Source organism: Elgaria multicarinata, chromosome 7, assembly GCF_023053635.1.
Source record: "Elgaria multicarinata webbii isolate HBS135686 ecotype San Diego chromosome 7, rElgMul1.1.pri, whole genome shotgun sequence".
In the NCBI taxonomy this organism is placed as follows: Eukaryota; Metazoa; Chordata; class Lepidosauria; order Squamata; family Anguidae; genus Elgaria; species Elgaria multicarinata.
The window spans coordinates 63,381,244-63,406,011 of NC_086177.1; the positions used below are offsets into that span (position 1 = coordinate 63,381,244).

Sequence of the window (24,768 nt, forward strand, 5' to 3'; positions counted from 1 at the left end):
GGGTTAGTGTGTTGTGTGAACCCGATAGGAAGTTAACAGAAAAGAATTGAGTAGTTGGACTCTGGGTTGATGCATTTTTAACTTTCCATTACGCCTACAGAAATATACAAAATATTTCTAGATTCATTATTCTTTATCTAAGTATGTGTGTTTGTGCTAAGCATTCTAGGATAGATGGGGTTACAAATCTAATTAATTATTTGAGATCCCAACATAATATTATTTGATGGTTGCTTTTTTCATTATTGATTTGCTAATAGAGCTATCTAGTATTTAAAGTAGAAACATCTAGCAGTAACATGCAAAATGAGCACAATAGAACATGAAAATGATTGTAGTCAAACTACTATTGCACACACCCTTTTGGATATGATGCCTAAAATGAGTATAATCTTGCTTAGAAGACTGCTTTAATTGACAGGCCAATATTATTTTACTTTTATAAAAATGCCCACTGATTATGTAGCACTGACACTTCTACTTGATTAAGGGTTGTTGGGGTTGTTTGTTTTTACAATCATTTAGTTCAAATTTATTGACATTGAATGTCCTTAGGGAGCCTTGTCAATTGAGAGCTTTCCTCTGTTTTAATTTGCATTGTCAGAAAAAGCAGTATCTGTCTGGCTTTGTGTGTGTTTGGAATAATAATCACTAAATAACAGTTAAAAGGGCTGTTTTTAATTTCTTGCACAACATTTTGCAAAATAGCAAAAACAAAGGCAAACATGAAAATTAAGATTCTCAACATATGTAAGTCTCTACTACAATGAAGAAAAGTGAATGAATAAAATGGAGGGAAATGAATAAAATAACAACTTATAAGTTGCAATAGGAGAAAAGAATGAATATCCAGACTGGATGAATATCCAGACTTTCCAAAAACTTTGGATGCCATTTATCAATTATTGGAATAAGTTCTGGCCAAGTGATCTTGGAACTATAGATATATTATGTGTGTGCTAAGTACTGTAACCATTTTGAATGATTGTACCAGAAAACAAACTAAACATTTTTATTGCCCCAGTTATGCTTGGACTGTGGCAATATACTGCACGAACAATGTTTCCATCTAAGAAATCACATGCAACCCATGTGTAGATTACTCTTTGTATTGATTTCAAATGCAGGCTTTCCAGGACATGTTTATGCCCTGGGAAGGTGTGAAATGGCCAGATAGCTGCTCTGATCTTAAATGTTTATTTCTTAGACAGAGGAAGGATGAGCTGGAACAGAGGATGTCAGCACTTCAGGAAAGCCGGAGAGAACTTATGGTTCAATTAGAAGGCCTGATGAAACTGCTCAAGGTAAAATACGCCAACTTCATATTAAGCAAAAGCGAAATAATAGTTGTGGGAAATGTGCCCTCGTTTACTTCAATAATTAATTGTTTCTGTTCCCTCAGATTAATACCATGTAGTTTTGTTACTCTTACCATCTTTGCATCTTGACCATTCTTTCCACAACAGCAGCAGTAATGGAGACTGGATCCAAATGGCCCTTTCTCTAGATAATGAATTACTTCCTTATTCTTTCAGGTGCTAAGGAGTGGTATTGTCATGAAAGCAGCTATTTATCATATTCCATTTTATAGTGTGTAAAAATTCATGCCCTTGATCACAGAGTAATCAAGGAGGAGGCAGGGAAAATATCAGTTATTTGGAATTTTGATAATATGTAAAATTCAGTCCTAGTATAAACCTGGCATAGTCTCATTGGACTTAATGCAGATGTGCCTGCCCGCAGGGTGAAAATTATCTTCTTATCCTGGTAAATATCTAACAAGGTGCCTTCTTTGATGTAGACTTTGCATAGGATTGTAGCTGATCATAGCAAAATGGCTAATAAAGCATGATTCTTGGTTTCTATATTCATAGTATCTTTGAACATGAGGAGCTTTAAGAAATTCAAGGCAGACTTCCTTTGTAAGTTGAGTTTATACACCATTTAACTTGGTTATGGTGCTATATAGCCACTCCTATTGCTCTGTATGTACAGTAAGAGCATAAAATGGAAGAACTCTTCTGGTTCTGACCATCTAGTCTAGCAGACTGTTTCCAAAAGTTGCTAGCCAGGTGCATCTAAAGCAGGTATGGGTAACCTGCAGCCCTTAGCCTAATTTCTAAAGCTGTTTGCAGTCAATCAGTGCTTCCCTCTTACAAGACCAATCTGTCCCTTCATTTACAGCTGTCTGGGTGGGGAAGAAGAGGGGGAGAGAGAGAAGGGGTGGCCAAAAGAGATAGAAAAAAATGAGGTGGCTCCTCCCATTTTTTGGCTCTGGTCCCATCAAGCACTAGCATGTGACCCTCAATACATTATCCCCAGGACAATATGGCCTTTGACAGAAAAAATGTTGCCCACTCCTGCTTTAGAACTTTGCAAACAAGACATAAAGTCAACAGCTTTTCCCCATTGTCCCACGCACCCACCCACCCACCTACCTAGCAATTGGTGGTCAGAAGCACCGTGTGCTAAGTTCAAGGGATTCGTTCTACAGAGTGTAAATGACAACAGAAACCAGTTTTTTGCCGCCTCTGTATCTTCAGTTATCTACGTTCAGCTTTAAACTCCAGTTCATTTAACTCACAATAGTCCAATCTTTCTTTAGGAAGAAGAATTGAAGCAGGGAGTAAGTTATTTATCCTGTAGATGTCACACTAACTCTTAAGGTCTGCTCCTGTTATCCAAGTGTGTGCTGTTTGAAATCTGCTTGAAATGCGTGTACATGCTCTGGACCAATAAATAACATTACCTTGCACGCCTTTAACCTTTTATCTGGGCAGTTACAGTACTTCCCCCAGTCAGCTAATTAAGAGTTATGGTTTCCTTGAGAAGTCAGCATAAATATAACAGATCTCCATGGCTCACGAGTGATATACAGGCACCTTGGGTACAAGAGTAGTAACTTTTTAACACTTGCAATGCAAATTATAGAAGTGTGTGAACCTGAGCAGCTCCCTTCTATTCTGAAAGTGCAGTGATAGATGGTGAGAAAGGCAGCTGAGCTGAATTTTTTCCCCAGTGTAATGACCTTGAAACCCCTTTCATCTATTGTTCTCAAGCATCTGGAAAGTTGGTTAAACATCACTTCTCTGGAATGTATCCAGGTTAATGATTCAATGGTTTTTATTTTTTTAAAAAAGTATATTTTTGTGCTAAAATAGGCACTGTCTAAGGTTGCATTTGCATGTCCATTTCTAAAGGTATTAAGTCATGCTGCAGCTTGAATAATTAAAGTGTAAGCATTCTCAGTTGCTCAAGATGTGTTGTGAGGGATTTTTACAGAGTTTTGCTTTTCAGTTCAATTAGTCAGTGTGCCATAGTGAGATGCAGGTGCACACTGACAAAGAAAAAAGTTGTAGTTAAGCCATTGCTGCCCAATCAATATGGATAGTTGCCTTTATTAAACTCTGGAAAGACACTGATTTGAAGTAAGAAATCCCTGATTGTGCTTGATAGGACAAAAGGAAGTGTAAAAAAATAGTATATTTTTGTTTTTTGGGAGGAAGTTGTAAAAACTAGGAAAAGCAGAATCAGTTTGTTTTAAAAAGCATACAAAATATTAAGATGGTTGAAAGTACTGTTTTTGCTTTCCCTGCTGTTGTATTTAAGCCCATAATGGCAATTAACTTTTAGGATCCAACCTCCATATCACAGCAGTCATGTTTCTGCTACTTTGCCATTTTAGGAACTTAGGAAGCTACCTTATACCTAGACAGACGGATCCATCTAGCCCAGTATTAGTGGAGTGATGCAGTATAGATAAATGACATCCATTTTGGTTGTGCATCTGAATGCCAATGTTGTGTATCCATATTGCATTTTTCTTCACACGATTCACATTCACTTGCACATCCATATCCACGTCCTGCCACAACTACTCACTTACACAAAATTGGATGGGACAAAGGAGCATCTGCCAAGATGCATCCCTTCTTGCCCTCTTTTCACAAAAGGCTGCACTTTTTTAAAAAAAAAGTGTGAAAAATTATTAAAGCGGAAGTACTTTTTGTGGGACGAAAAGATTTGTGAATCTTTGTTTCAGCTTGGCACAATTGCAGGAAGCACAAAATTCTACAAATGTATCATAGATATTTTGTAGTTAATGAGCTAGGCAACTCTCCATTCCCCGGACTATGGTTTTTTTTCCATTTCTAAAGTCCTAAGAATAAAATCTTTTTCAGAACATAAAGGTGGTATTCTATATAGAAGAAGACTAGCCAGTTAATTCTTTGTGAGATACCCTAGGCTCCAGCAGAGGGAGCCACATACGAGACTAACTAACCAGATTTTGTTTCAAGTGTTACATTGAGTGAGGATGGGAGATCTTTGCAGGGTAAATCTAAGATTTGTTCTTATGAGATATTGTTCATATGTATAAAATCAACAAGGAGGTGCAAATATAATTTCCATTAAAAATGTCATTGACTTCATGATGGTCACTGCCACAGGAAAAGAACTGGTCTATTCTGAACATAACGGGAGTATAAGCTTGACTAAACTGCTCTGCCAAACCAATGTTCCTTAGTTTAGACTTCAAAATGCCAAATAGATCCTTCCAGGACAAAGGACCCAAAGCAGCTCCTCTGTTTCTCCCCACAAATGGTGTATGTTTGTTTTTATGTGAGCATCAAAATTCTAGCCACTATAAACAGTAGGATTACAAATCTAGGAACGGAGTGGAGTTCTGCTCCTACCAGTATCCACATTGGAACTATGCTGCCAGCAGTAATAGTGGCAATACTGAAGTGGATCCAAGTTTTGCTGCTGTCTAACAGGATTCAGACCTTCACTAGAAATATGGGGAAATCTCTTATATGAGATAGGAGATATTTTTGCCTTCCCACCTCAGAGGTCTTGAGATCCTGAAGCATCCTTGGATTGCAAACTTAATTCTTTCAGAAGAGTACTATAGGCTAAATCCCAGATCCAGAAGCTGTCTCTTTCTCTGGAATAAGTTCAGTGTATTAGCAGCAATCCAGCCCATTGCTGCATTCAGACCTGGATTGAAACATGAAGAGTTTTCCTTGATATTAGCTGAAAAGAAGAAATAGAGCTGTATGTTATCAGCATATTGATAGCAATGCACTTCAGATCCCCAGACAACAACAACAACAACAACAACAATAAATTTATTTATTCCCCACCTCTCCCTGTGTATCGAGGCGGGGAACAACACCATCTGTTGTCACTGATGTTAAAACATTTTGGCATGATTCAGAGAGCCCCCTTAAGTTCACACAAAAGTTTACATGCACTCACACTTGGATTTGTCTCACCACCACCACAATACTAGTTTGCGCTGCATTTTAGGGCCAAACTGCACATTCCCTTGAACACATTACCAATGCTAATCTGCATCAAGGAGTGGGGGATGGACCAGATGGATGGATTTTTATTTATTACCCGCATTTTCCCCCTCTTGCGAAGAATCCAAGAATCCTCCTCCTCTCCATTTTATCCACATAATAGCCCTGTGAATAGTTTGGGCTGAGAGTCAGTGAGTGGCCCAAAGTTGCCAAGTGAGCTTCATAGCAGAGTGGGGAATAGAACCTGGATCACCTGAATCCCAGTCCAACACTCTAACCACTGCACTACCCTGGCTCACTTGATGGCCTATAGCCCTCCCCCCCCAACTCTATGATTCTATGGGGAAGAGATGTGGGATGGTGTCACACATATAAAGGAACTTGTTGTTTAGACTAGAAACTGGCTTTGAAAGATTCCCCAGGTACAGAGGTGGCTTGCTGTGTGGCCAGCCTGTCAGGGCTGATTTAGGAAGGACGGGCCTTGCAGCACATTTTTATTCTATAAAAATGCAATAAATAAATAAATGCCAGCACCTAAATATGTAGGAACATTCCATTAAAGTAAGTTGCAGCTGTGGTTACTATTCCAAGTACCTGAATGTAGATGTATCCTGCAGTGAGAATAGTTTGTTTGGAAATATAAGGGTTAAATTTTCTTCTCTCTCCACCCTCTCGAATAGGGGAAAAAAGTCTGGATAGCTTTGAAAAGCAAAAGATGCTGCTTCACCAACCTATAGTGGTTGGGATTTGCATGGCAATCTGGACATTTATTCCAAGAATGGCTTCCTACATCTAAGCCATGTTGGATGATGAATCTTCCAAAGGAAAGGCAGGAGGGAAATTCACTTTCAAACAAACAAACAAACAAGTTCCTACTTACACTTTTTGAATTACTACAGTTGTATATATAATTACAATTATTTTCTAACCATCTCTGCCCCACTCCTTGCCCCATCCCCCTCTCTCTTTCTATTCTCCTTTTCCAGACTTTTTAAATACAAAGTCATCCACCATTGCATTTCACAGAGCCAAGAAGAGCCCACGTATTTCTATGTACAGTAAACTTTTTTCTTGAGAAAAAGATTTATTATATTGATTATTCTATTCTTTTCTTCTTTAAAAAAATCAGTATGTCTGTTTAAACCTCAGAACCTTTGGCTATTTCACCTATCCCTCCTTATGTGATTCATCTCCTCTGTTTTACTAGTGTGTGAACTAACAGGCAGGCTCTATTAACTAACAAGCAGGCTGATGCATTTGCTTTCTATCAGGATGATCCTGCTGTTCAGCATGATGTGGGCATTTTCTGATGATTTGTGCAGCAAAGCTATAACTGGAGATGGCAGGGCTCAAGGGCCTTCTCTTGTAAGTCACTCTTAACCACTCCTGCCTTTTTTTCCAGACCCAAGGGGCAGGCTCCCCTCGCTCATCTCCCAGCCACACGATCAGTCGGCCTATTCCTATGCCCATCCGATCTGCATCTGCCTGCTCAACTCCAGCCCACACACCTCAGGACTCCCTGACAGGTGTAGGAGGAGATGTGCAGGAAGCTTTTGCACAAGGTAAGTTGCAAAAACCAGCCTCTCTAATAACAAGGTCATATTCAGGAATAGTCAATAAAATTCCTGTTGATGAAGAAAAGTATTGTTGCAGGCAGGGCCGGGCAAAGCTGGTAATAGGCCCGGGCCAGATGGGAAATGTAGGCCCCATTTCAAACTGCCCGTTAAGTATTTTTTAATCGGTTCTAAATACATATGAACTAGAATGATTTATAAAAAAGGTAATGCAAGCACTTTTATCCAAGATGTATATAAGACATCCCTTCTTCACATTCAGACATGCTTTACGTGCTTTTCTTTGGGCAAATGCATCAACAACAGAAAAATCAAGCAACTTTGCCTTGTCAATGTTAATAAATTAACAAATCTTTACCAAAGGGTCCCTCTTTGCCTCTACCAGGGGGACTCGTAGTAGGCCCCCTCAAAATTGTAGGCCCATGCCAACTGGCCTCACTGCCCCCCTCCCTCTGCCCAGCCCTGGTTGCAGGGGGGAATGGGGGGGATTGCTCTGCAGTTCCGCAACATCTTCCCTCTCCAGGTACGTACGTACCATGTTATCTGCAAAGGAACTTCTATCATTTAACCAAGTAATTAAAAGATTGCATTTAGGCCAAGAAGAATGAGTGAGTTGATACTTGATGGAATGAAACAATTGTGGAAAATTATAATTGATCCTTGCTGTTTTGTAATGAAAAACAGATGAGAAAGAGTTGGTCTCACCCTAACTTAACAAAACAAGGCTTTCTAAATTATCTGCAAGAGACGCAACATCCTTTATTAATCAAGTGTACAGAAAGATTGCATTGTATTCCTTGACTATTGCAATTATATTCATTCATAATGTGCCATTTTGAGCTCCATTGTGTGGTGATCGTTTCTCATACCAACTGCTTGACTGCTCAGAGTCCCTATAGCAAAGTAGTTCTTTAGTTAAGAGCATTTGGTTCCCTGTATGATCTTAGTGCTATCATCCTAAAGTTCTAGAAAATTCCTATGACCTAGTTCTGTATGAATTGCTAAAAAAGGACTACCATGTCTTAGTAAGTTAAAAACAAGAACTTGGTTTATGCATCCACCCAAGCTTAATCCATCTGATTTGACGTGGATTTTCTTCTTCCATTTCCCTTGAACTAGACACTAATTATTTATTTATTTATTACATTTCTATACCGCCCAATAGCCGGAGCTCTCTGGGCGGTTCACAGACACTGAATTCAGACATTTCATATTTCCCTACAATCAAGTCGTCTTATAATTTTTTCTCCAATTCCTCCTCCAGCCTTACACTCTTAGCTGTTCTATATTGTTCTAATCCACATGCATGCTATTCTAGGTTAGTGGCACCTTTATTAAGGTTGCTATCTTATGGTCCCTGGGAGGGTGTCACAAGGGCCATAAGATACTGCAGACCTCGCTTTCCACCCATCTGCAAGTGTAGAAGGAGGTCTGTCACCAGAAACCTCCTTGTTGCATAAAGAGAAACTCTGCTGCTGTCACTCTTCCAACTTCAATGTTCCAGCAGTAGCGGGAAAAGGGGTTAGAGAGCCAGTGTGGTGTAGTGGCTAAAGTGTTGGACTGGGAGTCAGGAGATCCGGGTTCTAATCCCCACTTGGCCATGGAAACCCACTGGGTGGCTTTGGGCCAGTCACAGATTCTCAACCCAACCTACCTCAGGGGGTTGTTGTTATGAGGATAACATGAAGGGGAGGAAGGTTATGTATGCTGCCTTGGGTTCCTTGGAGGAAAAAAGGCGGGATATAAATGTAATAAATAAATAAGTCAGGGGCAAATCCAGGGAGGCCTTAGAATCCAAAGCACTCCTGTCCTACTAACACACGCATCCTCACAATGGTGAAAAAGTGCCCAGCCCTGGAGTTGGCATATTTAGTTCCCCTCCCATTTGTGTCAGTGGGAGTGAATTTTTAAAAGGAAGTAGGGAGGCAGAAATCTGACATCACCACCACCACCTGTCCTGGGCAGTGCAATTTTCTCCCCCCACCTCACCTCAGAGTTCTCCTCCACTGGTTTCACTTTTCCTACACTGCACAGCTTTGAGCTGTGGTTGCTGTGCAGTGTAGAAAAGCAGAAACCACATCCATATGAAAGCTCCATTTGAGATCCCTTTTTATTTGCTACGCTGCAGTTTAATTACATCCTAGGTTGTTAGTCTTGCATGGCTTAAGAAACACTCTAAACATAAAGTGTTCTTTGCTGAAAATGTTTAGTTCTTCTCTTCTTTCTCAGGTACAAGAAGAAATTTAAGAAATGACTTGCTGGTAGCAGCAGATTCAATCACCAACACTATGTCTTCTCTGGTGAAAGAGCTAAACTCAGGTCAGATGATTTAAAGCACAATTAGGCTGTCGTAGTTTAAAATGATTTTTTAAAAATGCATCCTAGAAAAAGGCATGTATATATGTTCTGTAAAACATTTTCTAAGATGTAAAGATAGCACTTTCCCATACCAGCCAGCCAGTGTCTTAAAATCTTCCACTAAGTCCCTACTCCAAGTGCCTTCCATTCAAGTGTGGTGTGTAATTAAAGAGGAGAGGGACTTTCTTTGCAGTGGCACCTTGGCTTTAGAGTGCCTTCCCTAAGGAGGAATAGACTGAAATTATATCGAGAACAGTTGCCCCAATTCAAGGTAACTGGACTGCAGGAAGAGGTTATTCACTTGTTGCTGTGCTCAGGGATCTCCCCGTGTTTAACTGATGGTCTCAGTGTTGACAGGCTTCCCACACACAGCAGCAGCAACAATAATCTTTTGTGCATTTAGCAAGGCTGCATGACTTAGAGCTACACTGGTAATGCAAGATGCAGTTCTGTATGAAAGAGATCAAAAGTTGTGCAGGGGTTTGGACAAGAATAGTTAGGGCTAATCGATTGCTTCAACTGTGGCTAGCCCAGCTGATCCCTTGGGGCTTGTCTATATGCCCCATTTACCCTGGCGTGGCTGCGTGGTGGCACTGTGTCAGTTATACAATGCAGCAGCGAACTCACAACCGTCACGGGGCATTTCCCTGAAGCTGCACATTAAAAAGGCGCAGACTTACTACAACATTTCCATTTGTTGCAAGGTCAGCACCATCCTTCCATATGGCGGTCATGACCTCGCTTCGGGTTCATGCCAGGGGGCTAATCGTGGCCACTGATTGGTCACCAAAAGCACGGGGAGGCCGGGCAAAGGGCATGTGGTGGGCTCGATGAGCCGGATGGCTTCTGAAAAACCCGCTCTCCCTCCTGCCATGGGGATTTCCTGCCCTTACCCAGCAGCTGCGATGCCGCAGGGTTTTACCAGTAAGCAGTGGCAAAACGGCACCACGAGGACACCCTGCTTCTTGGTCAGAATCAGTATGGCATAATCCCTGTTTAGCTTAGGGATTTTAGCTGCAGTCAATCATCACGCCTAGCACCCAAAGAATTGTTTCTTTGCATACGCCTAATAAAGGGCAAGTGTGAATAGTACAGGAGTGAAGTAGTTAACTCTGTAGTTGAAACTGTGTACAAACGGGTGTATTTTTAGCAATTTAAGCAACTCGGTCTGTGCTAGAAATAGGAAAGAAAACATGCTAGCAATAGGAGAGAAAACATGCTAGAATTCATGTAACCATAGTACCATCATTGCTTTTCTTCCCACAGAAGTTGGAAGTGAAACGGAGAGCAATGTGGATTCTGAATTTGGTCGGACTCATTTTGATGACCTTGTTCCATCACCAACTTCCGAAAAGGCTTTCCTTGCACAGATCCATGCCCGGAAGCCAGGGTACCTTCATAGTTCAGCTGCCACTGGGACCATTCGTAGTGATATGTGGGTACTCCCCCACACACTCTTGCTCTCTCTCATCCTTTTTTTCTTTCTGGCTACATATTATGTATTCCCTTTTGTTTTTAATAAGACAAGCTAAGCCATTGTGGTATGTACATGTAATCAAATTAATCTCTTAATCAAATATTAGGCCAAGAAGAGCAATGAAGGTTGTTTTTAAGTCCAATTTAAAAAATCTCACAAGGCTTTGTTAGAAGAATTGCAGTGATTTTACCTTGAAAAATCAGCATTGATGAAAACCAAAGGTGAAATGGAGTTTGTGTTCAGGGCAAAGTCCTTTTAGGGGAAGATTAATTTAGTAATAGCTAATCCTAGCCAAAGGAAATGCAGTATTTCCCATAGATACATTGGAAATGTACACACATTTCTCATTTCCTTGGGTTGAGAAAAAGACGGACTGATTTCTGCTGAAGATCTGGGTGTTGCTGTGAGTTTACATGTGAATCTAGGGTCCAATCAATAATTGGAATAATGTCAAAAGCCTTTGGTCAGGATCCAAAGAACCATGCATCATTTTAGTTATGCATGCCAATGGGAAGTTTGAGCTTATTGGTAGGCAGTTAAAAGATTCAGGGCTCAGGCCCATAAGACACAAATCTGCATCTGATAATTTATACCTATATGTGCAAATTTAGGAATTTGTTTATTTCGAATTTATTTGAAATTCACGGGAGACAAAGCAAGCAAATTCATTTCTTACCCAAACCATCACAAATAAAATACATTCTTCAATTAATTTGCACCCAAAGCCAGATCCTTCCAAACCAATTGAACTTTCCCCCTAAGTTTAATTGCCATACAGGGAAGGGTTTTGGGCGGGAGAGGGGGGGATGTTGCAGCATGTGGGAAGGGGAGAGTCAACCCTTCCCTGTCCAGCTACAACCTCCCTTGAAAGCTGCCCTGTGCATTGCAATTAAGCATGGCTAAAAAAGCGCTTTGGATCCTGACCTCTGTATGGTATTATTAATGCCCAAAGCGCCAAGGGATGGCGCTGCTGCTGGGGACCAGAAGTGCTGTTTCTTTACTTCTAATCCCTTTGCTTCTCCCTCTGCTGGGAGCTATCTTCATGGTGCCAGGTTGGTGCCTCCTCCCTCTTCAACCCTGTGCTTTCCCTCTCCTGGGGAGCATGGGGGTCCTGGGCAGCCATCTGGGGGGCGGGCAGGAGCCTCCCCCCCTTTTCTTGGTGGAAAGTGACCAATCACTGGTTACCTTCCACCAGGCTCCATCCCCAGGTTAACCCATGTTGACATCGCTCCCTTTGAAAAAGTCAGGGTAAATCCTGACTTTTCCAAAACGCAGTATCACGGGGAAGCCCCACGATGGCTGTAAACCTGCACTTGTATCGTCTAACCACTGCGTCGTCCACAGCCACCACAGGGCATTCCCCATGTCTACACAGCCCCCTGGTCTCTACTGGCTTGTGCAATGGACTGGAATCAGTTTCAGCTGCATAGTCCACATGGCTAGTTTTCTGTACTCACTGTTGAGTGTGCTTTAAGTAAACTAGTACTTGCCTTTCTTCAGGACACTGCCAAAATCAGAAGCCCAGATATAGTACTGAGATGACACTGAAGGCTGATCTACATGTTCAGCTAAGAGAGCATTCCTAGGCCTCTTGAGAGCATCCAAGGGACCAAAGGTTTTCTTGGAGTCTTTCTCCCAAAGCCAAAGACACTGCTATGACATCAGGAGGGGGACTCTAAGAACTGATCCCTCCCCCTCCCCTTGCTCCAAGGAAAGAACCACGCCAGCTGCTTTTTGAGGTTGCAAAAGTGGCCTCAGAGGACTTAGTAGAGCCCAGAAAAGAGATGTTCTGGTGGGTGGGGAGAGAAGAGGAGAGGAAAGGACACAAGAAATCCCATTGTCTTTCCCGTCCCATTAGTGCCCCTGCCACCATGGCTCCTCTAGATGTGCTATGGGACCCATCTGGAGAAAGAAGAAAAATGGGGGAAAGAGAAGTGAAAATCACTCCCATCACTCCTCCTGCCCTGCTGACAGCATGGAGGGCACTGAATACTCAAAAGTCTCAGAGTTCAAACGTTTCCATCTAATGGGAACACAATGTATAGAATTGTTCTCCACATTACTTGTCCTTTCCTGCATTGTGGAGGTCACATTTCTATGTTCCTCTGGTTAAAGAAATCTCCCTACTAGCATATCAGGAAAGTGCAAGGCAAGAATCTGTTTTCATGATGTGCTAGTTTACAACACGCAAGTATTTTTATTATTATTACTATTTTTACATGGGGAAGCATTTACAAATGCAAACCCCAACTTTCAGCCTGACATGGTACTATTCAAGGAGGGCTCCTCCATTTGATATTGCTGAACCATGTAGTTAGGCTCTGTTGTCTAGTAATTTATCTAGCAATTATCCTAGAATACACTGCAGGTGGAAATCTCCTCTCCATGTAAGTAATCAAAGCCATTTGAAAGATGAAGTGTGTAAGGGAAGGTACAAAGATATAAACCCTCAGTTTTGAAGGAAAATATATGCAGTTAAAAGAGAAAGCACAAAACTGACCTTACATTTCAAAATTCATGTATTTCAAAATCCCAAGCACTTTTGGGAATTTTAGCATTTGTTTTTATTTTAGGAAGCTATTTATTAATAATTGCCTTTAGGGTTACAGAAGATGGAGACCCTTACGTTAGAGCAGATGATGAGAACTATGAAAATGATTCTGTGCGCCAGCTAGAGAATGAGCTCAAGATGGAGGAGTATTTGAAGCAAAAGCTGCAGGATGACGCTTATCAGGTAAAAATGAAATGAGCTCAACAAAATTATCTAGGTTAAATTAGAACCAATAAATTACTATGTGGTAGATTTTATTTTTATTGGATCAGAAGTGCATTCTTTATATTGTAAAGAGGCTTTAGATTCCAAATAATACTGAGATTCACACATTCATTTTTGTTGAGTAATCAGGAAGTATGTTGTGTACTAAAAATAATAAGTCTGACATTAACCTTCCCAAGCTGTTTCTTGGTGCATCACAAATGCTAGTAACATTCTCTGTCAACAAGGTGTTTTGTCAACCATTTTTACTGAGTCACAATCTGTGTAGAGGTTGGCTCATACATGCATGTTTGGCACTGTAGAATAAAGTGATGATTTGCATGTGTGAATGAGCCATCAAGATTTCATCTCTAAAGGTACAACTTTGATATTGCCCGATGTCATCTCAAACACAGTGCTTTTCAGTGGAGCAAAGAGCTGATTTCAAAAGCCAAGTACCCATCATGCAACCAAAAAACAAGGAAGGTCAATCCAGTCCTGTGGCCCAGCTAAATTGGCTGCTGCTATGCCAAAGCATAATTATTTGGAATCATATGCTCTCCCAACATGGTTGAAGGCACAATTATAACAGCACAAAGGGGGTACTATAGCAGTGGCCACTCCCACAGAGTCCCCATCAACTCTGTCACCACATATTAATAACATCAGTCTGACAACGGCCAGTGGAGGCTGTTGGCTCTGTTTTCACTGGGGCTGTTAATCAGTCATAACCAGGCAGAAATCTATAGGGGCTTTCCAAAGTGCTGAACCTCCCCAAGGTTTCAGCACCTTGGATGGCTCCTTTAGAGTTCTAGCTGGGACCCAGAGTGGATTCACAGCCCCGCTTAAATTGGAGCCACCAACCGCCTCTGGGCATAACTATGCATGAAAGATACCAGTCATGATAGCACAAATGTCTCGAGAGCATCAATCAACCCGCTTCATAAGCATACTGCTTTGAGGAGTGCACAGTGCCTCCAGGAGCTCAGAGGACAGCAACTCATGCCTGCCCTAGCTCGTGGCATGAGATTTAGCAGCAACCCTGTCCTCATCCACCCAGCATAAGTCAAGGACAGGATTGCACCATAAGGCTGGAATCCGTGCCACAGTTAGTTGAGAAGAAGCCCCATTAAAAATACACATTCACAGTATCAGGCTGCATGACCTTCTTTGGCATGGGAAAAATGATTAGGTTATGCCACATATAGGTCTTATTACTAGATATAGGGTCCCCCCTTTTTGTTGTTGAAATTTTAACAATATGAAAATGCACTTTCTGTTTCACAATATGTAAAAGATACTCATTGAACAGGGCAGATTTACTGAGGCCAAGAAGGTAATACTATGTGCATAATTGTTTTGTTCCAGGTACACATGCCTAAAAATGATGTTGTAACTGACCGATAGATTGGCAGGAAATTATTCATTATTTATTTATTTTATTAACATTTCTATACCTCCCAGTAGCCAAAGCTGCCTTTAACAACAGATAACAGATCTTGAATGAAATATGTCGGTCAAAGAAGTCATATTTCTTTGATACTATCAGTTGCAATACGTGAAGGCCTAGGAGCAAGAAATAGAAGAAAGTTGCTCTAGTTCTGGAGTTCTTAGCAAATAACATTTGAATTCAGAAAAGCAAATCTAATGCTTATCGCCTCCCGCTTTTCTTGGCAGTAGCAGCCCGTCTTACAGTTTCTTCTTGCATGGAAACCTCTTTATTCTCTTATTGCATGCCAATGCTCTCTCACATCTTTTGTGCACTGTTGTCTATGGAATGCTACACTGGTTTGGCTGCTCACATCTTCAGTTTTTACTTTCTTCTCTTATTCACAGGTCAGCTTGCAAGGATGAGTAACTATCCTTGTATCGCTCTCCCCTCAAAGTAAGTATTATGTTAGTCTAAGGTTCTTGCCAGCAACTATTTTTTACCAGCAGGCCACATTGAATGTGTGCATGTGTGAATGAGGGAAAGTGGCCAAAGGCCCAAAGTGGACTGCTGGCAAATCCAGACATCTTTTATCTCTTTCTCTTCCTTTTCATGTTACCTAAGATACAGTAGATATACCAGAGTGCATAGCCAAAAGGAAGGATCCTTCCATCCTAGCACGTTCTAATTGGTATTTCTGTCTGCCCTCTTGTTCTTGCTGGGGAAGGCAAGTGACAAGGCATCGAGACTTGAGTGAGAGGAGGTTGGGCACTTCACTTTCTCAAAACTGTTAGGATTCCTCTTCTCACTCATGTTTATATTCCCAACTCTCCCTTCATCTATTTCAAGAAATCCAGAAGGGAGGCAGGTAGAGAGGAACTTTGCAGTTGTAGACCCTACGGTACCCCTCAAACATCAGATTGAACCTAGAGTTGCCAACCTCTACTCTAGTAGTATGATTTGAGCTAAACTTTGGCATCTTGTAATTTTAAGTACCATCTAAAATGTGCATGCAACATTATAAGTTTGTGCATACATTAACTGCTCAGTTCATGCACTCGGCCACATTTCTCACAAGAGAAGCAGTTTGTTATCTCTCTGATTAAATTGTTTTTCATTTTCATGTACATTGCATTTTTAAAGCCCTTATAACTTGCTTTTCGTTCAAGTTCAAGTTACAGAGAATGCACATAGCAATCCCACCAACCTGACTATTTCATACTATTTTAGCACAAGTGAAATTGCCCACTGTTCCTCTCTGTAAGAGTATTGTATCAATAACATTTCCTCCATTCTTAAGAAAGTGAACTTTCACTATATGTCTGAGAATGATCGAGTAACTAACACAAGATGTTTAGCTAACCTAGGGAATATTATTCACAATGAACCACCATTCTCAGTTTGTTCAGCTCCAATTGGGCTTATCATCTACTAGTTAAGAGAAATCAAAGGCCATGATGCTGACTATATCCTTGTGGTGGTTTTGCATATTACAGATTTTTTTAAAAAAAACCTTTTGTTTCTCTATGATGCCCTAACCTAACTCCAGAAAGATGTGCAGTTCAAATTTTTCTCTACCAATATATTGTAAATCTTTTGTAGTTCTACAGTAATTGTTCAGGCAGAACTTGTTCATACTGACCTGCACTGAGAAAGCTACCAGCCTTGAGTTGAGTGTATGATTTGCAAAGTGGCTTGTCTTTGTGGGCTTGATAACATAAAATTGTAGCCCTAGTATACCAACGTACACTTCCTATACATTTTATATTTGTCCTAAATAACACTCTTAAGAGGAATGATATGGAAACCTACCTAAAATAATTGTTCTTATTTAGGTTCCACTGATTTCAGTTTATAAACATGTAGTTTGGGTGCAAGCTAATTGGCACCTACTCTGATTTGTTTCAAAGTGCTTTCGTGAGTTATACGCCAGGTACAGCTTGCTATACTTTTGAAAACAAACTTTTGCAAACAGTGTTGCCAGATTTTTACCAGCTAGATTCTTTTTTAAAAAAATTCTGTTTGGTTTTAAATAACTCCTGTGTTAATGCCAGGATAGGATTATTCTAAAAGCTTTATTGAATTTCACTTTATCACTTATAGTGTGTAACAGAGTTATGGATGTTTCTAGAAATTTAAAATTAGCTTTAAAAACCTAACATTCAGTTGAGCAGCCGAACCGGGAGAAAATCAGTCACAATGAAACTTGTTAAAGTCAACAGGAATTAGGTTAGTTGAAACTATTGCAATTGAAATTGCTGAATCAACACCATTTTGAATCGTATCATTAGGTAATATTTGTATTCCTCTGCAAAATGTAATTCTCTCTGCATATAAGAGAAGTAGAAACTGCTGCTTGTACTCTTCTTCAGATAAACATCTGGCTAGTAACACATCAATATGCAAGATAGCCCTTTAGAAGCTTTTGAGGTTTCCCTATTTACATTAATCATGCATGGCTATTTCCCCACTTCAGAAATAGACCATGTTTTGTCCACTTTATTTTAATCATTGACAGAATGAAGACAGGATGTATTTGTAGAACTGATTTTTTTGTGCATAGTTATACCAAAGAAAGACAAATGGCCCAAAACAAACAAAAGCAGCTTGGAAAAATGTACACATGTAAGCAGCCTTCCTGGAACAACATAGCTGGTGTAGAGACACATCTAGATGGCCGTCACAATAACCAGCATCACATCTCAGCATATTACTGCAAGAGAGGGGCTAGTTGCATGCTAACCTAAATCTAGAAAGAAGAGGAAAAAATAATGTCAGCCAGGTGAAATAAAAAGGAAACATTTGTCTCTTCAACCTAGGAATGGTTGGGGTTGCTGGACAGGCCCCAATTTCAGTCATGTGCATATCCTAAATGAGTTATTTGCACTAACACATCATTGTGCAATCTGCATCTACTGTTTCAACATGGTGGGTAGTTCTACTCCTACTCTCTAAGATGTGTTTTATGCACATAAACCCTGATCCAACAATCCAATGTGCTCATGGAGCTCTGATATATCCATAGAACTTCCACATTCATTTGAAAGGGCAGGGCCATACATGCAAAGGGATATACTTCTAGAGCTGCCTTCTCTACTCAAGTGAACAGAGAAGTCCCTCAGCAAGCTGTTTAAGAGGGTGGTTGCTTGGCTGCTCCAGGCATTCTTCAACGACATTGATTATCTGAATTCACTTCAGTAGTTTCAGGCTTTGATTTGGCATAGGATCAGCTGGAGGAGAAGGCTATCAATGGCTACTATCAATGTTCTACCTCCAGTATCCAAGGCAGTAAGCCTGTGTGCACCAGTTGCTAGGGAATATGGGGGGCGGGCTGTTGCACCATGTCCTGCTTTGTTGGTCCCTGGTCAACAGCTGGTTGGCCACTGTGTGAACACAGTGCTGGACTAGATGGACCCTTGGTCTGATCCAGCATGGCACTTATGTTGATTCCCCTGATATATGACCTTTGCTAAAAGAAAGCAGGGGTAGGTTGTCCTGTTAATTTTTTATAGACATCAATCATTGTAACCTTCTAAAGCAGCTTTCTGAGGTGAGGATCAGAAACGTTCCATTTCCTGGACAATCATTTCCAGAAGATGCCACTGCGGGCTATTGCTCAGCCCCGTGGCAGTTGTGCTGTAGTGTGCTGCAGAGCTCTATTTGCACCCCATGCTGTTAAACATCTGCATGAAACCACTGAGTGCGGGCCTCCAGGGGTTTGGCATGACTCTAACTTGGAATGGATGAGAACCAGTAAATTTAAGATCAAGCCAGACAAGATGAAGGTACTGTTAGTGGGAAGTTTGTCTAGCCTGAAAGTAGGATATTCTACTTGTTCTGAAAAGGGTTGCATTCCCTCTGAAAGTTCACAGTCTGGGAGTGATATTATATTAACCCTGGAGTCCCAAGTGGCCTTCAAGGCATGAGCAGCTTTCACCATGAGAGACATGATAGAAATGTACAAAATTATGCATGATGTGGAGAAAGTGGATAGGGAGACATCCCCCACCCCCCAATCTCATAACGCTAGAACCTGGAGACATCCCATGAAGCTGATTTATAGGAGATTCAGGACAGATAAAAGGAAGTACTTCTTCACACAGCACATAGTTAAACTATGGAATTCACTACCACAAGATGTAGGGATGGCCACCAATTTGGATGGCTTTAAATGTGGATTGGACAAATTCCTGGAGAAGGCTTATCAATGACTCCTAGTCCTGATGGCTATATGCTACCTGCAGTATCAGAGGTTACTGATAGTCTGAGGCTACTGATACTCTTCCTATGTAACCAGTTGCTGGGGAACATGGGTGAGGGAAATGTTTCACTCACGTCCTGTTCGGAGTTTCCTGTGAGCAGCTAGTTGGCCCCTGTGTGAACAGAATGCTGGACTAGATGGACCTTAGTCTGAACTAGCATGACTTTTCTTACATTCTTACCAGTTTAAGCTGGTACATTAGCTGCAGCCCCTCCTGAGCAGAGAAAGTCTGGCCACAGCTATCCAGACTGGAAGGAACATTCCATTTGTCTAAATGCAAAGAGTGGGGTGATAACCTACAAACAAGTTAATGCTCAGGATCTCTGTGCACACCATGATTTTCATGCAGGGCTCTGGATCAGGGAATTCCTGTAGATCTGATATCTTTTTGTTTTCCCACTAAGATGAATCATGCAATCTACAACTTTGACTATATCTCCCTGTACATTATGACAGCGGCTGCCAACACATTTCTGTTAAATATTTCTTGACAGGAAAGCTGCAGTCAAATGGACAACGAAAGTGATATAAGAACTGAGGAGGAGGAGGAGGAGAGCTGCACTCACACTGATGATAGAGCTAGCCTGGCTGCCAACTGTATAGAAGAAGTGAAGCAACATGTGCAGCATCTCTGACATAAGTTAACCAACTAGATCTGAAGACTGTAGCACAGTACTTTTGTTCTACAAGTTGTAGTTTGTAGGTGTTTGTTTTGAAGAAGAAAAAGAAAAGATTTTTTTATTTAAAGCTAACTTATATCAGCTACATCTTATGTAACATGGCTCATTACTGGTGAAGAACACAAGCTGAAAAACGCTGTTGTTGTTACCATTAACAGCAGTACTAACAAAACACAAGCCCTTTGCACATAATGTTGAACCTGTTCAGTTTACAATGACAATATTAATACTGTTTATATTAGGAGTTTGATTTCTGAATAGTTTGAGATTTTAGAACACTTTCCTACACACTGTACATTGTTTTTTTTCCACAGAGGAAATTTTAAAAGCTACAATGATGCATTTAACACTGAATAAATATACTCCTGAGTGTACATATTTATAGTCCAAAAGCTAAGTATTAGACTACGGTTGCAATTCTGAATCCAGTTGCATGTGCTGAAATGTCTTAGAGATCAGTGGGACTTAATTGCACATGACCAGGTGCAGGATTGCAGCCCTAGATAGCAATTTGTTTTACAGTCTTTCTGCAAAAAGAAAAAAACCACAAAAAAACAAAAACCAGACTTGTACAAAATGCACTAAGAAGTATCTCTATGATTTAGGGCTACTACATAACTTAGGAATGTTTTCTTTCAAAATAATCTAACAAATCAGCCATAGAAGTTAGTGTAAATATTTTCTTTCCAAATAGATATCATATACAAAGGCAACATTCAAATAATATAGAATCTAGTTTTTAAAATCAGCACAGATCTTCTTAAAACTGTGAACTATGTTATAAAGCTGTTTATAAACCACAGGTGCCATAAAATCCCTAAACTAACGTTACGTATAATCTTTCATAGTATTGTTTTATTGCTATTTTAGAACTTTAGTAAGCATGTGTTCTTTCACATCATCCTTCATATCCTGTTTGTTGAGGCCTTCAGCTTTAAATGTTCAGGCTTTAAAAGTGCGCTTGCAACTATTTCCTTTTATTTCTGAATGTGCATTGCCTTAGCCAGTCACCAGATGTTCTGCATGCATTCTTGGAAATGTGTAGTGAGACTTTCTTTCAGGGCTGAATGAGGATATTGGCTATCTATGAAAAGCACAGGGGGAAGAGTGTCCTTATTAAAAACAACAACAAAAACTATATTATTACAATGGTGTCCCTCGGATTAATTCTTAACATCCTATTTCAACTGCAACAGTGAGGAGAAAGATCATGGGCCTTTGCTTCCGTCAGGATAAAAGGAGGAAAACGTTACAATGATTTTTCCCAGCTTTGCTATGCAGTGAATTAGCTAGTAACAGCTCACATCAATTATCTTTTAGCTAGGAATAAAGAAGTATGCAATCTAGAAATGACTAAGGTATCAAGGTATTTCATATGTGGTGCAACAATGCTAATATCAGGCATCAGTTTAGAACTGGGTCAATCCTATAAATCCTTTCTTAGAAAACATACTGTTATTAACAGTGTTTCTCCCAAAGAGCTTGCATACAGTTTTATCCAAATTAGAAGCTTAATCTACCTGCCGATTCTATAGGGGATAAGCATTACACAAGGCTTATTTAGTTTAAATGATAACTACTACTTTTCACATATGCGCAAAATCATTGCTTCCACTGGCCATCTTCCTCCTTGTGTTTATTTTAGCATTGTCTCTAAGTAGTCAAATCACAGAATTCAGACAACTGCAGAAAATAAAATATGTTTACATAGAGACACACACACCCCATCCCACCTTTGCAATAACAGATCTTTACTCCTGTAATATCTATCAACCTGACATGGTGGGCACTATACATAACCTGTGACAGCTTACCTCTCCTACACCTTTTTCTCAGGAACTGGTTACCCCCTACTAGTAGTTAAAACTACTACAGTACATTGGCAAATCTTGCTGACACCTCAGGACTCCAGCCAGGTATCTCCTGAAGAGAGGCAAAATGGACTAGAACATAGCTATATCTGAATGATCCAAATTCAGCCACATAACTACAGTTGGAGTGATAACCTTGTTGCTTTAACACCAACCGTTATTTACACACCGGCATTGCATGTAAGATCCATGCATGAGTCTAACCATTGCAAGATCTGTATAGCACTATGATTGTCTTCACAGCCCCATCACCATACTCTCAGCACTGGTTTCAGCACAGAATCCCCAAGCAGAGCTCTAGGTGGCCTCTTGTACTCTGGAACTCAAAGATGAAGCACTTTTTTATTTGCCTCTCCAAAACCAAAACCTAATTTTACTATGTCATGCAGCTGTTAAGCGGGCAATAACCCAGCAAGGGCAATGCTTTCCCCCGATTTATCTTCAACATGTAGTAGGGAAGCAGAAGTGCACCGCCATTCAACCCCTGGGGCTACCAGACACCAATGTGCAGGCATAACGTTTGAATGAAAGTGTACATGCGTAAAACCCCGCACATATAAGGCCAGGTCACATGACCAATTCCCAGATTTTATTTGGGATGTCAATTCTGCTGCTGAGGCATTCAGGAGTTGGATTTTATGTGTGCGTCCTATTCAAACATGCACAGTTGTGGATGTCTGGTGGAAAAGGTATGCCTGGTGGGTGGCGCAGAAAGGCACAATTTCCCAGAGACACATACACACATGTAAGAGTGGTTAGGTGAAAGTTTTGTCCAACTGGACCTATGTTTTAGCCCACTCAGTCCTTGTTTGTTTGTTAATCTTGGTTTGGATTGTGGATTGTGAACTTTAAAGTTACAGAAATGGTTGAACTGGCCTTTTATGTATGGCCAACTACTGCAGCCAAAAACTCATTATGGATTGTCAATGGAAAGGTAGTTAGGAGGCAGGAATCAGAATGTGAAGATGAATAGGATTCTTGAATGTTGGAAGAAAAGATGGAGGATAGATACTCTGTAAGTAGTAATGTTAATTAAAACTGCATTAAAAGGTGTGTGGCCTTTGTTGTGATAATATGTATTTTCTTATATGCATGAAACAAAAATGTTGCACCATTATTTAGCACAGATGTCTGCCTTTACTTTAATCATCTTCTCCCATTTTTATTAGTTTCTTGGAATTGCTGTAGATATATATTGTAAATACTGCAACGTCAGGTTGCAACAGTTAGGTTGGTTCAATTCAGTGCAAGGAGCCTTGAACAACAAGCACTCCGCTGTGTCCTGAGAAGAGAGGGCATTTTTACTTGCGAACCAAAAATGTATGAAGAGTTACATCTTGAGGCTACTAACTGTCTGATGTTTTTAACTACTGTTATTTCACACCAGTCCAGACAGACACACACTACAAATTTTACATTATCCATTGGTATTGTAAACAACTATTATTGTATGGGGTTTTTTGTATTGCTGTTAAGTATTGTTTTGTGTGTGTGTGTGTGTGTGCGCGTGTGTTCAAACCTACTGGGGACATGTTATATTTTGAAGTGATTAAACTATTTAATTGTGTGTCTATATTTTGGAATGGAATTATTTCTTCATTAAAAAAAGAATTTTTAAAAGTAATTCCCCATGTCTCAGTTTTTGTTGTGTATTCTGGCTTAGGGTTTCATTCCCCCACCCACCCCAGTTTAGGAGAATTCTTCCTCATAGATAATTCAGTGACTCTGTTCAGATGACATGCTAAACTACGGTGGTTAAGCATTTTGAGATAAACATTATGGCTTAGTGTCATGTGAACCATTCCTAATTATGGTGGCTACATATCCACAGTTGAAACATGCTCATTACCCATTTGCTGCAAAAGGGTTAGTGGCCTAACCATGGCTTACTGTGTTGTCTGAACCTCCCCAATGTGTATTTATAAAAGCATTTCTATCCAAATTTTCTCTTTTAACAATAACACCCAAGAAAGCTAATGTTGAGAACAAAAAAAAATGCGAAATTTTTAAACAATAAAAACATCAATCAAGGCCAGACAGGAAGAGCAGATAGGATTACCAGCATCAAAGTAGCCAAATGTAATGACACTCCATTATTGCCAGAACAAAAATAGTTTCAGGTGTGGCTGGATTAGCATCCGGGAGTTACACAATCTGGGCATCGCAGTGGGGATCTACTATACCATTAAGAAAACAGCATGGATGCTATTTTGTCCTCTGTGGTAGCATCAGTAGCAGCATGCGGGGTTGGAGGGGGCAGATCACATCTGGTTGGCCATAAAGGCAGCCTCCAAGGGCAGTGAGGAGCTGAGAGCAGAAAATTTATGCCCTTTGGGATCATGCAGAGTGATTGGGAATCATGCTTCATGCATCTAATCTGTGAAACATGCATCTAATCTCTGCCACAATAAGAGTATTGGATTTTAAGACCAGGAATATATATCAACAACCCTATAATTCCTTCCCTGGTTTCTCAAAAATGTTGAAAGCTCTACCGATTTCCCTATATATGTGTATTTTGTAGGGAAATTGGCAATTGAACCTTCAATCCTGACTGTATACTGGGAGTTTGTTGCCTTCTTGCTGACTGTGGTCACTCTATGCATACTCAACAGCACACTTGTTTCTTACACACACACTTCATTAGTTCCTGGTAGAAAAAGATTCCAAGCAAAGCCCGAGAGAGCTCAGGTTCAAACTAAGGCTTTAAGAGCACAATCCTATATTTATTATTTACTACATTTGTATCCTGCGGCCCTCCCCATTTTTATCTTCACAATAACCCTGTGAGGTAGGTTAGGCTGAGAAAATGCAGCTGGCACAAAGTTAACCCAGGGAGTTCCAAGGTCAAGTGAGGATTTTAACCTAGATTTCCCCAGCTCTGGTCAAATACTCTAACCCAGGGGTAAGCAACCTGGCACCCTCCAGATGTTTTGGACTACAAGTTTTGTAAGCCTTAAGCAGCATGGCCAGTGGCCAGGAATTATAGAAGTTGCAGTCCAAAACATCTGGAGGACACTAGGTTGCCTACCTCTGCTCTAACCAGTACAGCATGCT

General features: G+C 40.5%; 1 protein-coding gene across 7 annotated transcripts in view; it reads left to right on the plus strand.

Annotated features, from left to right (window-relative positions):
* DTNA (dystrobrevin alpha) overlaps positions 1 to 21,035 on the plus strand; it is a 232,960-nt gene extending 211,925 nt beyond the window's left edge. For 4 of the 7 annotated variants that reach the window (XM_063130691.1, XM_063130688.1, XM_063130687.1 and 1 more), the window contains 8 exons: positions 1,208 to 1,304; positions 2,606 to 2,626; positions 6,709 to 6,868; positions 9,110 to 9,199; positions 10,505 to 10,673; positions 13,317 to 13,449; positions 15,307 to 15,355; positions 19,655 to 21,035. In XM_063130691.1, the coding sequence (XP_062986761.1) occupies positions 1,208 to 1,304; positions 2,606 to 2,626; positions 6,709 to 6,868; positions 9,110 to 9,199; positions 10,505 to 10,673; positions 13,317 to 13,449; positions 15,307 to 15,324 (688 nt within the window). In that variant the 3' untranslated portion in view covers positions 15,325 to 15,355; positions 19,655 to 21,035. The remainder of the gene's footprint in view (positions 1 to 1,207; positions 1,305 to 2,605; positions 2,627 to 6,708; positions 6,869 to 9,109; positions 9,200 to 10,504; positions 10,674 to 13,316; positions 13,450 to 15,306; positions 15,356 to 19,654) is intronic. The other 3 variants (XM_063130692.1, XM_063130689.1, XM_063130690.1) reach the window with 2 other exon arrangements.
* The last annotated feature ends 3,733 nt before the right edge of the window (positions 21,036 to 24,768 follow it).